General features: G+C 33.1%; 1 protein-coding gene across 1 annotated transcript; it reads right to left on the bottom strand.

Annotated features, from left to right (window-relative positions):
- Nucleotides 1-12284: 12284 nt before the first annotated feature.
- LOC112522515 (basic peroxidase-like) lies at nucleotides 12285-15903 on the bottom strand. Its single transcript, XM_025131691.1, has 4 exons — nucleotides 15598-15903; nucleotides 13939-14118; nucleotides 12892-13057; nucleotides 12285-12783 (listed from the first exon to the last, which is right to left on the bottom strand). Exons 1-4 carry the CDS (start codon nucleotides 15826-15828, stop codon nucleotides 12395-12397), a joined length of 966 nt encoding a protein of 321 aa, XP_024987459.1. The 5' UTR covers nucleotides 15829-15903; the 3' UTR covers nucleotides 12285-12394.
- Nucleotides 15904-16691: the final 788 nt, after the last annotated feature.

The following is a 16691-nucleotide window of genomic DNA, read 5'->3' as shown; positions in this document are numbered from 1 at the left end:
TTTTTCACAGTATATATAATATATAATAATATAATTAAGTCAAAAACTATTCAATATTGGACTCATTTTGAAGGTATTAACAAGACGATTATAATAGTGTAACTTGTTAAAACAAAAATGTATTTTTTAAACATGTTTTATTTGATATACGATTATGTATGTTAATTTGATAAAAGTTTAAAATGAAACATTTAAAAGTAAATGACGTAAAATAATTAATTAACTAATTATAGGGATATAAAGTGTAAATTTAAAATTATAATTTAAAAAAAATCGAATGGAGAGATGAATGTATGTGAGGGGGTGAGTGTATGTGAGTAGAGGAAGGGATGAAAAAGTGAAAAAGGTATCTTGGTCATTTAGAATTTTAAGACTTTAAGACTTTTGATGAATTTGTTTAATAAGATAGTATAGATATAGATTTATGGCTTATAAAATTTCGTACCATATATATCACTATTGACACTATAAACTCAAAATCATCAAGTTCATTTTGTGCTAAAGATTTTGCTTCACTTCTGATTTTGAAATCATTATCAATTTCAGCTAATTAAAGTAAAGATTCTCTTATATCTAACATTTGAAATGTTATTGCTTTTACACTATCAATGCAACTCTCCCAACGAGTAGTTGACAATGATCTAACTGTCCATCTTTTTACATTATCTTTAAACAATTGTCATTTTTAGAATTAGCAAATATCGTATAAATACGCTGGATTATTCCAAAAAAATCTCTAGGATTTATATCTAAGAGTTTCTTTTGCACTCCTTAATGTTTTCCTTTCATGTTTGAATCCTTATCATACCTTGTCATCGTACATTATCTATATCTAGTCCAAGGCACTTTAATTAAGCTTGTAAAACATCAAACAGACCTTGGCCTGTGGTACTATCTACCTCTAAAAATCCTAGAAAGGATTCCTCAATACTATCGGCTTTAGAAAAGACATCTACATACCTTAATATTAAAGACATTTGTTCTTGATTACTAATATCATGAGTGCAATCAAGAAGAACATAGAAATATCTTGCCTCTTTTATTTCACAACTAGAAAATTGGGTATTTCTGGCACAATTTCTAGCGGAAACATCCGCCGGAAAAATCCGCCGGAAAATTACCGGCGGATTTCCGGCGAACAACAAAAAAGTCAACTTCCGTTGACTTCCGTTGGAAATACGCCGCTATTTATATTCCGGCAGATTGTATAAATTAATTTTTTACGAAATTATTAACTCTAATTACAATAAGTTACCGGCGAATTTCCATTGATTAATTTTTTAAGATTAACGTCCGTCTGTGATCTGCCGGAAAATAATTAAAACATTAAAATTTATTATTTTAAATTACTGGTGGATTACCGACGGATGCAGGCAATTTAAAATAATAAATTCTTCAAGATTTTTTTTTAAAAAATTATTGTTTTTTGGCTATTTCCAGCGGATTTTTGATTTTTTTTCATTTTTCATACTTTTGGTTTTATACATATGTAAAATATTACATATATTCCACATGAAATGTATAATGGATAACAATTCTATTAGGGTGCGTTTGGTGCGCAGACAGGACAGGACGGGACATGACAGTTGTTCAACATTTGGTAAGACAGGACAGGACATGACAGAACTGGTTAAAATGACTAATTTACCCTCAATGAGTTGTTTAGTGTTTTTTCACTAAAACCAATCTTGAATTCCCCACATCAATCCAAGTTCATTTTTTGCCCAAAAAAATCTGCAGCAACGGCCAAATCTACCACTATTTTTACATGTAGAAAGGCGTTTGAGTTAATACACATTATTTCTTCTTATAATTACACTCTCTTCCAAAACAAGAAACATGATGCATAGGGTTGCAGTATCTTCTTCTGCAGACGATGCATTTGATTTGGATGTTAAGACCAAATCTTCTGATGGGGAAGAAAATGAAATTGGTGGAAGTACAATCAGGTATCTAACTTCTGAAAACATTTGGATTCTTAAGCTACTCATTTGAAATCTTAGATTAGTCGATAGAGAGCCAAACAATTGCACCTAATTTCAACTTATTCGTATTACTTGATCTTAGGGGCCATTGCTGTGTTCACTACTCACAAATAATGAAACAATTGAATGAAGAAAATGCGTACCTAAGTATGGAGAGAAGAGAAGCAACAGTCGGGTAGGGGAAGATGGTCGCCATCGATGGGGAGGAAGCGAGCGCCGTCGAGAGGAAATGGTCGCCGTCGAGAAGGGATGTCGTCGTCGATGGGGAGGAGAAGCGATGGAGGCGGACTGTGTGTATGGACTAGAATTCGTCGAGATGAAGGGGAACCTAGAACTCCCGTCGTCGTCACCGTTGCCGTCGCCGATTGATGAAGGGAGGAAGCCGTCGCCGTCGCCGATTGATGAAGGGTGCGATGGAGTGGCGGCGTCTTTGGCAGGTATAGGGGCGCCGATTGATGGAGGGTGCGATGTGGGGAAGAAAGGGGGAAGGGGTAGTGTGGTAAAAAAGTTTGTGTTCCACTTAGTTCCAGGCGTAAAGAGAGAACAACCGTGTCCCATCCTTGTCCTATTTAGTTCTATTTAATTCCATATTAAGTCACACCAAACGTAGGACAAATGTGTTCTGTCATGTTCTGTCCCACCTTGTCCAGCGCACCAAACACACCCTTATCGAGTCTAACATACACACATATACATGTATGCAATACATACATATATATATATATATATACACATATATATATATATAGGGGTTGGTTCAAATGCTAACTAAGATTATCGTGTTAACTTTGTTAACCGATCTTGGCCATTAATTTGAATAATAAACGGTTGTGATTTAATGATATTTAAAAATTAATTATTAAATTAATATTTTCAATTAACATATGTGAACAAAATATCAAAGGGTATTTAGGTAAAAAGTAATTTCTCTTTGAACACGATATGTGCAATTTTTGGCCCATATATTCACATACATAGACGTCCCACAGAATTAAGATAGCATCTGTTAATTTGTGTTCATCTGTTAATTTGTTCAAATTGTGTTCACGGTTCATTTGTGTTCAAATTGTGTTCACGGTTGTTCATTTGTGTTCAAATTGTGTTCACGGTTCATTTGTGTTCAAATTGTGTTCACGGTTGTTCATTTGTGTTCAAATTGTGTTTACGGTTCATTTGTGTTCAAATTGATCTATACCGAAAATCGCCGTGTTTCTTATGCGATTTAGAAATTCATACAAGAATGAACATAGAAGATCAATAGTAAAAAAAAAAATTAATAATATGAATGCATATTTTTTGGGATTTGATTGTTTGTAACTCCCCATTAATTGTTTGGGGGTTACAAATGAATTTAATTTACTAGAATACCCTTGTAAGGGTAAAATGAACAAGACATAAACCTATAAGAATAATTGAATTTGATTGGTTGAGAGGGTTTTCAAAGTTAACAAAAAAATGATGGTTAACATTTGATCTTTCCTATATATATATATAGGGTTGAGTTCACGTGAGACCCGTAAGACCAATTTATATTCATTGATCAACTTTATAAGTGAATAATATAATGGTCAAAATTGCACGATGACAATTTTGTGATTATTGAGAAGTTTCGTGGATTTATGAATGTTTAGATTTTCATATTATAGATCTAATCCAAAGGTTGTGAATTGGTCTTACGGGTCTCACGAAAAACCATTGGTCTCACATGATCCCAAGTCTATATATATATATATATATATATATATATATATACACTAGTTGTGTACCCGTGCAATGCGGCGGGAGCCATGAATTTTAATGATTTTGAAGTTTCACTGGTTTTATAAGACAAGATTTAATGATGATATAGGTTACACTTGATCTTTACATATTAATACAATTTGAATAAATAAGAGTCTTACAAACTATCGATGAAAAAAATTGTATGACAATTTAAAATCCAACATATTTAAACGACTCCACAAATATGTTCGATTTACACCAAGAGCAAATAACCAAAAAACTTGAGTTTTAAGATAAACACTCAAAACCAATAAAGAAAACTACAAATTTGACAGATCATAAGCCATGAAAAGACCAAAAAAGATGAGTTTTATAATGAAATTTCAACTGCTTACCCTCTTTCTTGTCCAGAAGCTCAGATTAATGTTGAACTAATACATGTATATATATATTTCAAAAAAACCCAAGAACATATTAATTCTAACATATTATACAGTGCAATTTGGACAGCCTAATCCCAAAATGTATAGCATATATATAAATAAATAACTATAAAAGTATAAATCGTAAACATTAAAAATACTTTTTCACAATATATATAATATATAATAATATAATTAAGTCAAAAACTATTCAATATTGGACTCATTTCGAAGGTATTAACGAGACGATTATAATGGTGTAACTTGTTAAAATAAAAATGTATTTTTTAAACATGTTTATTTGATATACGATTATGTATGTTAATTTGATAAAAGGTTTAAAATGAAAAATTTAAAAGTAAAGGACGTAAAGTAATTAATTAACTAATTATATGGATATAAAATGTAAATTTAAAATTATAATTTTTTTAAAAATCCGTTGAATGTGAGAGGTGAATGTATGTGAGGGGGTGAGTGTATATGAGGAGAGGGGTGAAAAAATGAAAAAGTGAAAAGGGTATCTTGGTCATTTAGAATTGTAAGACTTTAAGACTTTTGATTAATTTGCTTAATAAGATAGTATAGATATATATATATATATATATATATATATAGAGAGAGAGAGAGAGAGAGAGAGAGAGAGACTTGGGATCATATGAGACCAAAGCTTTTTCGTGAGACCCGTAAGACCAATTCTCAACTCTTGGATTAGATCTACAAAATCAATATTCATAATCACAAAATTGTCACGAGACTTCTCAATAATTACAAAATTGTCATCGTGCATTTTGTACCATTAGATCATTAGCTTATAATGTTGATCAATAAACATAAATTGGTCTCACGGGTCTCACGAAAAACCCTTGGTCTCACGTGAACTCAAACCTATATATATCATCAATTATACATCGAAAAAGCGAATATTTTTCAAGACTTTATCTTCTATACATATAAAGTTGATCAATGAACATAAATTGGTCTTACGGGTCTCACGAAAAACCGTTGGTCTCACATGAACCCAACATATATATATATATATATATATATATATATATATATATATATAATGGCTAAAAGATTTCATGTTAGTTGATTCACATATTATTATTATTATGTATAACACTAATTTAGGTATGCGTTCCTTATTATTTTTGTTGGGATTTAAGAATTTTATTTTTTTATTTTTCTCTTCTATAATTTTCTTAAGTTTTCTCAATGAAAATGAGAGTTTGTTCTTGACAACACTTTTAGAGTTTTTATGACAATAATGGTTCGATTAATGGTCCGATGATGGAATTTTGAAAGTAGGTAACAACACAATGTTTGCTTGGTGAATATAAATATTTTACGAAAATATATGTAAAAGACAAATTGATATGTATTATGACTAAACAATTTTCATAATAAATCTTATATGATTATAATCAATATTTTCACATTTTTTTTATGATTTTGAACTGATTACAAAGTTTGATATAATAAAATATTGATATATAARACTTATTAAGCATATATATATATATATATATATATATATATATATAGAGAGAGAGAGAGAGAGAGAGAGAGCTTGATTCAAATACTAGCCAATTTTTTTGTGTTAACTATGTTAACCAAACTCAACCAATCATATTCCATCTTTTCCTTTAATTCAAATGTAACTCATATATTAAATATAAGCGTATTTAAGTAATTTGTCATTTTATGTAACTCTCAAATAATTAATTGGGAGTTACAAATTTGAAAATATCACAATTGATCATGATACAATATTGATATTGGGGTTTCACACGTGTTCATGTTCTATAATTCACATTTATTTTAATCAACAGTTCTCACCTTTGACATATGAACACATCAGAAATCACATAGTCTTAGATGCCGTGATTCATAAGTGTTCATGTATATTCAAGTCACTAGATGTTCATATGAATACATACATACACACACACACACACATAGAACATGTGAAAACATGTGAACACGTATGAAAACATATAGCCCTAGATGCATTGGTTCATAGGTGTTCATGTACATACAGCAGAGTTGACTCATGAATATACAGAAGATGTTCATACGGTTCACATGTTGTTCATATGTCTAATCTTTTATGTTTGATGTGGTTTGAAGATATACATAAGTTGTTCATATATCTGACAAAACTCGTTTATCAAAGATAGATTACTTTTTACCTACATACCCTTTGATATTCTGTTCACATATGTTAATTGAAAATATTAATTTAATAATTAATTTTTAAATATCATTAAATCACAACCGTTTATTATTCAAATTAACGGTCAAGATCAGTTAACAAAGTTAACACGATAATCTTGGTTAGCATTTGAACCAGCCCCGATATATATATTAAAAAACAACCAATAATGATAAGGTGGATTCATATATCAAAGGTAATATTGATTCTTTTTAATTTGATATATAAATGTGATCATCAACTCATTTACCTAACTTCAATAATTTTAAAAATAATTCTTATCACCATGCAACGCATGATGTCAAACACTAGTGATAATAAATGGTGAATAATAATTAGTTGCACAGGATGAATGAGAATGACCACATTATTGGACTCTGGTTTTTCATGTTGTTTTCAAACAATATATCTTAATTAATTCAACACTACTTTACGTTACTCTCATTTTCTTTTCACATTCTCCTCCATATAATAATTATATATATATATATATATATATATATATATATATATATATATATATGTGCAAATTAAACGTGTCTAACAGAAATCATGAATGATTAATTTCTATCTGTACACTATAAAACAAATGACTTTTACCTACAAAAACCATCCAGAAAAATTTCCGTCTGTAATTGTCGACGGATCATCCAGAAAACGTCTTAAAAATTTGTCAAAATTCCAAAATCTCATATTAAAAAGTGTTACAATAGGTTCATATGGCAGTTTTTGACTTTTGACAAGTCTTTTATCACGTTTTTAAACTAAAATGTCGTATTAGTTACTTTATACGACATTATTTGAAAAAATGTCATAAAAACACAAGTATCCAATAAAAAAAAAAACAGGTTTATATGACAGTTGTCAAAAATATATTATAAAACATCTAATACGACACTTAGTTTTAACAACGTTTCAAAAAAATTGTAAAACCATTCAAAACCGTCCTACAAATCCATCGTAACACTTTTAAATAGAATGTTTTATCGTTAATGTGGTTATATAAACTCAAGTCCTACAAGTATTTATCAGGACGCTTAGACGTGCTAGGTGTCCAATAAACCTAATTTTATTGTTGGGAACGTAACACATCAAAATGATCGACTGATCGAGAGTCGAATATTTTAAATTAAAAATAAAATAAAATACATCACTTAAACACGGATATTTGACGATAACTAAAGTATTATAACTACAAAAAATCAAACACACACACTATAAATGTGTTTTTTGGAATTAAAATGATGATGATATTTTACTTTAATTAAAGTAGCTTATTGAATAAGCTAGCCTTTTAAAACAGACCGTTTACTTAGGAGTCGTTTACTATACACTTATTCGGGTAAGCGTCTATCAAATCAAATTACCTTACCGGATGAATATGATAAGAACTAAAAACCTTACCTAGTATAACATAAGGTTTGTCGAACTACATATCCCATTGTATGATATATTGTTGATTCTCTCTCATTGATTTGATGATAATCTCTTTTACTTTTCGAAGTATTATTGTTTATGTCTTTTCAGTTACAGAGATCATCACTGAGTATGTTCAGTGATCGTTGAAACACGCATTGTAATTCTACAACGATAGTGATACTTTAAAAAGACAAAACTCACACCAAAGAACCTTCAGTGAATGTCGAAGACTGAAACTGAAGATTAATGACTAGCGCGTTCGTGATATGAAGCGGTATTCAGTGATTACATCTTGGTCAACATATGTGTGAAGACTGCACAAGCCCCAGTGAATGCTGAAGAGACCTCCAACACTATTCTAGCATTCAGCGATCAAATGAAACTTGTCATGTACGATTGTTTTTGTCTTGTCCTTCCACACATAAATGACAAACCCTACCCTTTCAAGAGTATAGTACTGCACGGGGCTGACTAGTCGACTCTAGTGCCTAACAACTCCATGAAAGGATATATGCTCATGAATGGACAAATGTACTATTCACTGTTGCAAAGGACAATATTTCATCTTAAAGCTTGATGCATGTTCTAACCCTTCTCATTTGTTTTTAATTCAATAGGTATAAATACCTGAGTGCTCTCCTCATGCACAACACATCTCTACAGCACACAAAAAAACACATATGCTTATCTTCAAGCAAGTTAGAATTTCTCTCTAAATTCTAAGAAATTCTAAAGTTCTTACCCAAGAAGAACATCTTTTTGTCTTTATCTTTTCGGCAAATTTCTTGTAGTTGCTAAGTATCTTTGTGTGTAATCTTACATTGTTTTATATAGGTTATTTTTACCTTTTCTATTTCCGTAAACAATCTGTATTGATCTTTCTATATCAATATATATTTTTAAATTCGAAAGTTTTATGTGTTTATATTCATCTCCCCCTCTACAAACTGTTCCTCTAAACTCTTGTAGACCCGACTGTGACCAACATATACCCTTTTCTAAAATTGTTTTATAATTATGTAGCAATAATTAATGTTGAAACCGAGAACAACCGAAAATTAATGGATTTTTATAGTCATTTTGTCTTCATATCAACATTTTTTCTTCGTTTTCGTTTATCGTATATATAATTCTAGTAGGCTAAGAAGGTATATAAAACTTTTACGCTGACATAAATATGTCAAAAATGTCGATAAACACTAGACTCGCGATTATAAAAATCCAAAACTTTCCTAGTGTTGGTAGGATGTCATTTCCAATTGCGTATGATACAGAAGAAGGCTAATTGGAACTACTAATTTTCTGTTGTCTTTTTAATTTGTTGTGGCAGACAAATTGGAACCAAAGGGCTGCTTCTAGAGTTAAATGCCTTTACATGATGATTTTGCGCTGATTGTCTTGTGACCAGCCTTGACCGGGCAAAAGTAAGGGCTTTAGCCACATCGGCTTTGGGTACATCCATACCACCATCAATAAACTGTCGGTACGAACAAATAAAGGTAACACCGAGTCCCAACACCGAATTAAGCTTCGGGGTTGTCCAGTCGACTCTTGTTCCGCGAATGACAACGATGTCATTTTTTGAAGTCCCGATGGCGGCGTAATATTCTTTCACCAAGGTCTCGTTGGTTTTACAAAGAACGGAGACCATATGTTCCCAATGGTGGGCAAGTAAATGATGATTAACACATACGAGCTTTTCGGCTAACTTTGGCTCGAAAACTCGTTCAATCAAAAATCGACTTTTCTTAATGAGTTCTAATCTTTCATCAATCGAAATAATGGCACAACTTACTCCATGATGCGGTCCGTTTATGTGTTGGTGTAGGGGTTGTCATTTCGTACATTTCAAGTACAAAGTCATCATTCATTGATTAACATACATTAATTTACATGTAATTTAATAAGAAATTGTTACTTCAAAGTGTTTTTGCTCTGAAGGTTCGGCTTTTTTTATCTTCACAACATGTTGCTATGAAGTTTCAAGTGTAAAAAAATGGTCTCACAAAAACAAGTTGATCTCACGTAAACCTAGCTCTTGTTAACAACATGAGAAAGATGAAAACAAATCCAATGGGTTGTTTGAAAAGGGCAAATATCATCATGGTTTTGAAACCATTTGCTCATGTGTTACCCCATGGATCCATCAATATTGGGTCCAACATGGCCAGCAAAAAGGGCTTAATGCTTAATGGCTCTTCTTTTAGAATAGACTTCACATATCTGAATTTTTGTTTTTGAAATAACTTTGTTACTTTTTATTTATTCTTTTTTTGTTTTAAAATAAAGTCTAAGTACATTTTATATAATAATAATAATAATAATAGTACCAAATTTGAATGAAGAAATTTAATACAAATTATGGAAGTTCGAAAAAATTTGGTTCATACAAAAGAAAAACTATGTTTTATTCGGTTTGAAAGATCCTTATGAACTTGCAGAGGCATGGTGAAGGTTGTAGCGGCGACAATAATGGTGGGAGTAAAGCGGTGGTAACTGGTGGACAACGGTTAATGTGGAAGATGTGAAGATGGTAGATAGTGGTGGTAGTGGCCGATAGTGGCGGAGGTAGAGGTGGCAGTGGGCAGTGGTAGTGGTAACCGATAGTGGTGGTGGTGGACAATGGTGACTATCGAGGATGTAAATATGGTCGACAAGAGGTGCGGTGAAGATTGTTGTGGCAACAATAATAGTTGAAGAAGAGGTAGTGGTGGCTGGTGGACGACAGTGATTGTGGAGGATGATAACTCTCATTTTGAGTGTTATTTACACATTGTTTTTGCGTGTTTTTCTTCCGTTATAGTGTGAATTTCCCTTTTATGTGTTCATATTCTCTTTTTTATTTATTTATATTTGTCTGGAGGTGTTGAAGATAAAAGTTTGTAGCTTGATGGTTGGACACATCATTTTTGGGTTAATAGAAAATAGCCCAATAACGACCAATAAATCCCTGCTACAGCAGAAGTCTTAACAAATATAAATGTAAATAATAACCTGAAGCTAATCCGTCCCATGCCGGATTACGTTACAAAATCAGTTCAAACATAACGTCTAACCTTCTCAAAGTTTGATACTTACTCAATAGAAATATAATTCACTAAGCATGACCCTTGCCCTTGTCCACCCTTGAACCCCGTGTCTCTAAGATACATACTAACAGTCGGCTTTACAAAACTCAGCGAGTTCATGGTTTGCGTGTACAAATCATACATGTCTCATCATGCAAACAACAAACAAAATACCCAAATAATATGCATATCAGTTTCAAAAACTCATTTTTAAATAATTTCGAAATATCATAAACTGTCCCATCGGATAAAAGTCATATTTTCTTTGGCATTAAATGCGTATAAATATATAATTAAAAAATAATATCATGCATAACATATGAGTCCCAAATAATTCTCATGCTCATATAACTTAAACATAAGCATGCATCCCATTATAAGTCTCATGAAGACTCACTTGTATGTGTAAGCCGATTAAAGTCAAGAACCGACCAAATAGCCTACAATTTCATACCATAGTATTTAATAAATTGTATAAATTCCCAAAAGTGAACTTATGATCAACCTTGGTCAATGTCAAAGTACTAAACTCTGTTATATTTCATAATGTCTAATTAATATTTATAATTAGACGATCTCATTGTCCCAACTAAAAACGTCTCGAATAATTTGAATATCCCAAAAGACGTAACTAAAAATGATTATTAAATCATAATCCCCTCTCTATGAAATAATTAACTAAATAATTTTAATTATCTAAAATAAAATGATATATTAACCAAATAAAATTTGAAATTAATGTATCAATTAAATTAATTAATTATAATATAATTAGTAATTAAGTCTATAATTAATATAATTAAAGACCAACAAAATTCTTAAATCCAAACTATTTATATCATCCAATAATAATAAGATTAGGCTCAAATTAAATCGACATGGACCCAATCTGTCATATGTTTCTTATCATTGAGCCCATAATGTGTAAGCCTATTAGCCTAATATGGAGCACAAAACACAGCCCTCAGGCTCAGAGCACGTCCACCCCAAAGCGATCGCCGGTCGCCGGAAAAAACGTGAATTTCACTCTTTTCACGTTTTCCTCCGTTTTCCCTCATTTCTTAACATTTCCATGATTCTTTTTATAAAATAACACCATCAAATTCGAGTTTATGTGGAAAAGCCAATCCAGTGGGTTGGAACCGTCAAAGAACGGCAGGTTGATTTTATGTGGTCGAGCTGGAACGAGTGGTCGGGAGTTGGTGGGGTGAAGTTGATGTCGTCGGTTTTTGGTTTGAACCAGCAGTTTGGGTCGGGTGGGCTGTCCGGATTGGGTTCTGGGGTGATGTCGAGATTTGTGATCGCAGATACGCGGTTGGCGGTGGTGAGGGTTTGGGCAGCCATTTGCTTTTCTAGGGATTCGATTTGGGAATTGGTGTCCATCATCCTATAAAGTCGTGCTTAGTTAGCATGTTAACGTTAAACGGTTTTGTCAAACAAAGACGATGAACATGAAAGAGATCGAAGGATATATAACTTTATTGCATATGTAATCGGAAACACAAACAAAGCACGCAGAATACTTGTAACTGCATCATCTTTTCGTCTCCTTAATTTTCTTATTTAAGTGGCAGTAGTACAAAGAGTCCTTATAACTCCATCACTACCAGTAAGCGGATCAATGTCTCCCATCGCAACCATGGCTGCAGCGAAATCCGATGCAAATGATGCAGGATTGTCTATGTATCCTTGCACGATGCTATCAGCCGAGCCTCCGTTAAAGAGAGTCTGATCTGATATAAGCAGACCTCTTCTTTGCTCTAGGTTCGTGAAGTAGTTGTTGTCGAACCTGTTCGGAGTCACCAAATCAAGTGGTTCCAAGTTTCCATCGCCACCAGTGGTTGGGCAGTTGGCCCTAAGGTTGGCTGCAAAAATAGGATCTATGTTTGAGGCATTGTTGTATATCCTTCCCCTAAATGTAAGACATCTTGCTTGCCCAATTGTGTGAGACCCTGCGAAGCACCCAATTATTGTACAAGTTCATCAATGGAGGATTTAAAACCGAATTTTACTTGTAAATCGTGACAGCAACTATAAACCTGAATCAAAATGAAACCAACCTGACAAAGCAACCATCTCTCGTTCGCTGAGTCCCTTTCTTGCAAAGCTAGTAATGAGAGTTGGTAGCTCCTGATCACCTCTTGGAAGATCGGTACCGGTTTGATCTGGGAATGCAGTTGTAGAATCTCTTCTTCCAAGCCTTACAGACCATGATGGACCTTGCACCTACATATTTCAGTTGTGCACGACCTTAATTCATTTTCATTTTGTAAGAATACGTTAGTGAATTACTCTACGAGTCTTTAAGAAGAGAAGTAATGTTCCAACGTATATTGAAGAGAAAATGGTCCAAATTTAGCTAATATGGGACTCTAACGCGGTCCTCCAACTAAGGCTAGACGGGTCACAACTTGCCAGAGTATTGAGAAGGTTAGATGCCAAAGTGTCAAGTCCCTAGAACGGTAGACCGTGACGCTAATACCATAGGAAAATATATAGGACCTTGTTAAATTACTATCTAAAGAGCACTTACAAAGAGAGGGATGATTCAACTTATCGGGTGTTGGTGATTTGTATCACTAATATCATTTAAGTGGAATTAGATTAATTTGTTGACCAATGTAATCATGATAAATATCGAACAAGTAAGGAAGGTGCGGAGTGCACACTTGTTTGAGTTTATTTTGATAAACTAGGGGGGTCTGAGGGCAGCGCCCCCGGTGGCGGGGTCCAAGGGGCAGAGCCCCTGGCTGGGGTCGAGCTAATACTTCAAAAATCCGAATTTTAAATTTTAAACCCGGTTTTTGGCCCGGTTTTTTAAACCCGGTTTAGGGTTCAAAAATTGTCGTTTTGACAGTTTCCATATTCAATTTTTTAATTGGTCATTTCGTTTTTGAGAGGTACACAGATTCATAACGATTTGGATTCTCTGTTCTGTCAACCACTTAATTTTATCCGATTGAGATTTCGATTGTACTATATCGAAATACTTCAATCTGAAAGTGATACACGACTTTCAGTGGATTCCAAGCAATCGAAAACCAGAATTTCTAACATTGGGACTCTTAACAAAATTTATATGTAATTATATATAGTTTTGTTATTACCGCCACCGAAGCATCACGAGCTGCAACAGCCAGTACATCAGCACACGAAACAACGCCAGGACATATGTTCTCGACAGCAGCTTTAGCAGCATCGATAACTTCATATCCCCTCACACCTGAATTAGCACCCGTTGTCTTTTCACTTGGCGTATCGTCTAGTAAAATGGATGCATCACAACCCTGCAAAATTTACAAGATTAATTTGAGCAAAGTTGTCTCACCAATTACCAACTGAGCTAAATACAAGATTAATGTTCTTATTTTTTATACCAAATAAAATCACGTTAATTAGAATACAGATCATAAAAACTTAACACTAGAACTAAATCCGTTTTATAAGACGCAAAACACAACTAAACATCATAATTAATGTATCATTTTATATGACTTAAGTTTATAGGATCATGTGAGACAAGGTCGTTTTCGTTAGACACGTTAGACACGATTTTTACACTTGAAATTTCACAACAAAATACTGTTAAGGACAGTGTTTTGCTATGAAGATTCGGTTTTTTTACCTTCACAACATTTTGTTGTGAAGTTTCAAGTGTAAAAATCGTGTCTCACGAAAACAGTGTTGTTTCATTTGAACCCAACCACATGGACCAAACAATATAAAAGTGTTATAACATGATGTTACGACGTAATTTGGCATCTTAAAAGTTTTTTTAGGACACTTTATTAGCTTTTTTATATAGCACTCTTGAGAAATGTTTTCTGAAAACATTTTTTTTACACGAGACTTGTTTTTATAAGGCAAATTCTTAAATAATGTAATCATAAAAGATTAATAAACGTTTTACTCAAAATTTTCTAAAAACCTTTATGGGTCCGATATATTTCAACATCAATAATTATTACAACTTTATAATTATTAATAAAATTCAAATATATAAAACTAATAAAATGTTATTTGACACACTTTTTTTTATTAACCGGACGCGGCTACATGAGGATTTTTATTCCTGCTTAGGGATTTGAACCTGAGACCTCCAAACACTTTTGACCTTTGGAGAGGAGCAGCAATGAAGGAGATGATAAATACAGAAGTTGCAGTCCAGGGAAGAATCCCCGACTGCCATGTCAGCTCGATCTAAGATGGAAAAGGATCGAGACCTTTCTCGCGAAGATGGTCTTCTATAGTTTCAAAATCTCGACTTTATAACAAAACTACTTTCTAGGTCAAACCAATCAGACACTGCTCTTATGGTTTATTTCACACACGAGCCAAGTTTCTTATATAAAAACTTCAAAAATATGGGTGTCTTATAAAAGATGTTTGCAATAACACCGATAGTGACTTATAAGAATTAATTTTGCTTCTAAGCACATCTTGATCCTATAAACTTAATTAGGGGCTGTGTTTATCAGATGCTTACCTGGTTAAGTGCTTATGAAATCATATTATCTTACTTACTAGATGAATATGACAAGAACTAAGAATCTTACCCAGTAAGAGCCAAGGCTAGGACCGAAAGTCTTACCCGGTAAATGATGACGACAACTTTACCACGGTTACCACTTACCGGATAAGTGTTTAGGTAAACGGTCCCTTAACGTACAACGAAGTAGTCTATAAGACTATGGATATGTTTCACGTCCAAGCTCATTTTGCAGTAGCGAAATTAAGGGGAGAGACAGAGAAGGAATGAAAGTAACCTGAACAAAACAATCATGAAAATGAAGACGAATGATAGATGCTGCCATGCGATTTTCCGTTGTCACAGCATCAGTAATGACAGTATTAATGGCGGCAAGTGCATTAGGGCATGTGTCATCGTAAAACGTAGTAGACAACTGAGCGTTGCATGGCATGCAGTCCAGTGACAGAACTAAAATGAGTACTGAAACAAAGACACTTACACTACCACTAGGTTTTTGATAACCCATTATATGGTTGAAATCAATGCTAGAAAAGAAGACGAAAAGCTGTAAGTCTTTTGCCCTAATTTGAGAAGAGAACTGCATGCCATCCAGATATATATATACAGACAGCTGTGTAACCTGCTGAATGACAGGCAAGTTGTATAAAACTATCCAAAGACATTTCTGATTTGGCAGTTGAATTAGTCTTCGAAATACGTATTTGATCCATTAGAATGGTGAACTGATTCATTATTAACACTTATCCAAGATTTCTGGGCCACTTGATATATATATATATATATATATATATATATATATATATATATATATATATATATATATATATAAAAGAAGAAAAGTACTTAGCTTGTGGCAAGAACAATCAACGCATTAATGGCGGATTTGAATCAATCCCGTTTTGTCGCTTTAATTTGGAGCAGCTCCAATGGAGTGGTCATTGAAAGCTTGTTATTATTTGAAAATTCTTTTCATGAGAAGGCTTGTTATTATCAATGGAGTAAATGATTTATTAAAAGCTTTTGTTTAATAATTTGCATTCCATGAAATAGAGATCAAATTAGGTTTCAGATATCTCATAATATAAGAACTTATGGGGCAGTTTATCGAACACTTATTCAGTAAGTGCTTACCGGTAAAATTTAATTCTATTATTTATTTATCGGGTAAGATTTTAGTCCAGCAAAACGACATCGTATGTAACAATTTACTCGGTAAGCGCTTATCGTGGTAGGAGTCGTCGTTCTCACTTACCGGGTAAGACTCTCGGTCCTTTTCTCATTCTTACCGGGTAGGATTTTTGGTTCTTACCATATCCGTGAGGTTACGTGACTTGGTAAGCACATACCCGAATAAGCGTTTGGTAAATG

This window comes from Cynara cardunculus (assembly GCF_001531365.2).
Source record: "Cynara cardunculus var. scolymus isolate 2C chromosome LG 12, CcrdV1, whole genome shotgun sequence".
NCBI lineage: Eukaryota > Viridiplantae > Streptophyta > Magnoliopsida > Asterales > Asteraceae > Cynara > Cynara cardunculus.
This window is presented reverse-complemented; position numbering and strand designations above follow the sequence as displayed.

Excerpts from the sequence above, each read along its gene's own strand:
- LOC112522515 (XM_025131691.1), bottom strand. The coding sequence starts at position 15,828 with ATGGGTTATCAAAAACCTAGTGGTAGTGTAAGTGTCTTTGTTTCAGTA. Across the intron at positions 14,119-15,597 it reads TTCATGATTGTTTTGTTCAG|GGTTGTGATGCATCCATTTT; the intron begins GTTACTTTCATT and ends TAAATTTTGCAG. Across the intron at positions 13,058-13,938 it reads CTCGTGATGCTTCGGTGGCG|GTGCAAGGTCCATCATGGTC; the intron begins GTAATAACAAAA and ends TGAAATATGTAG.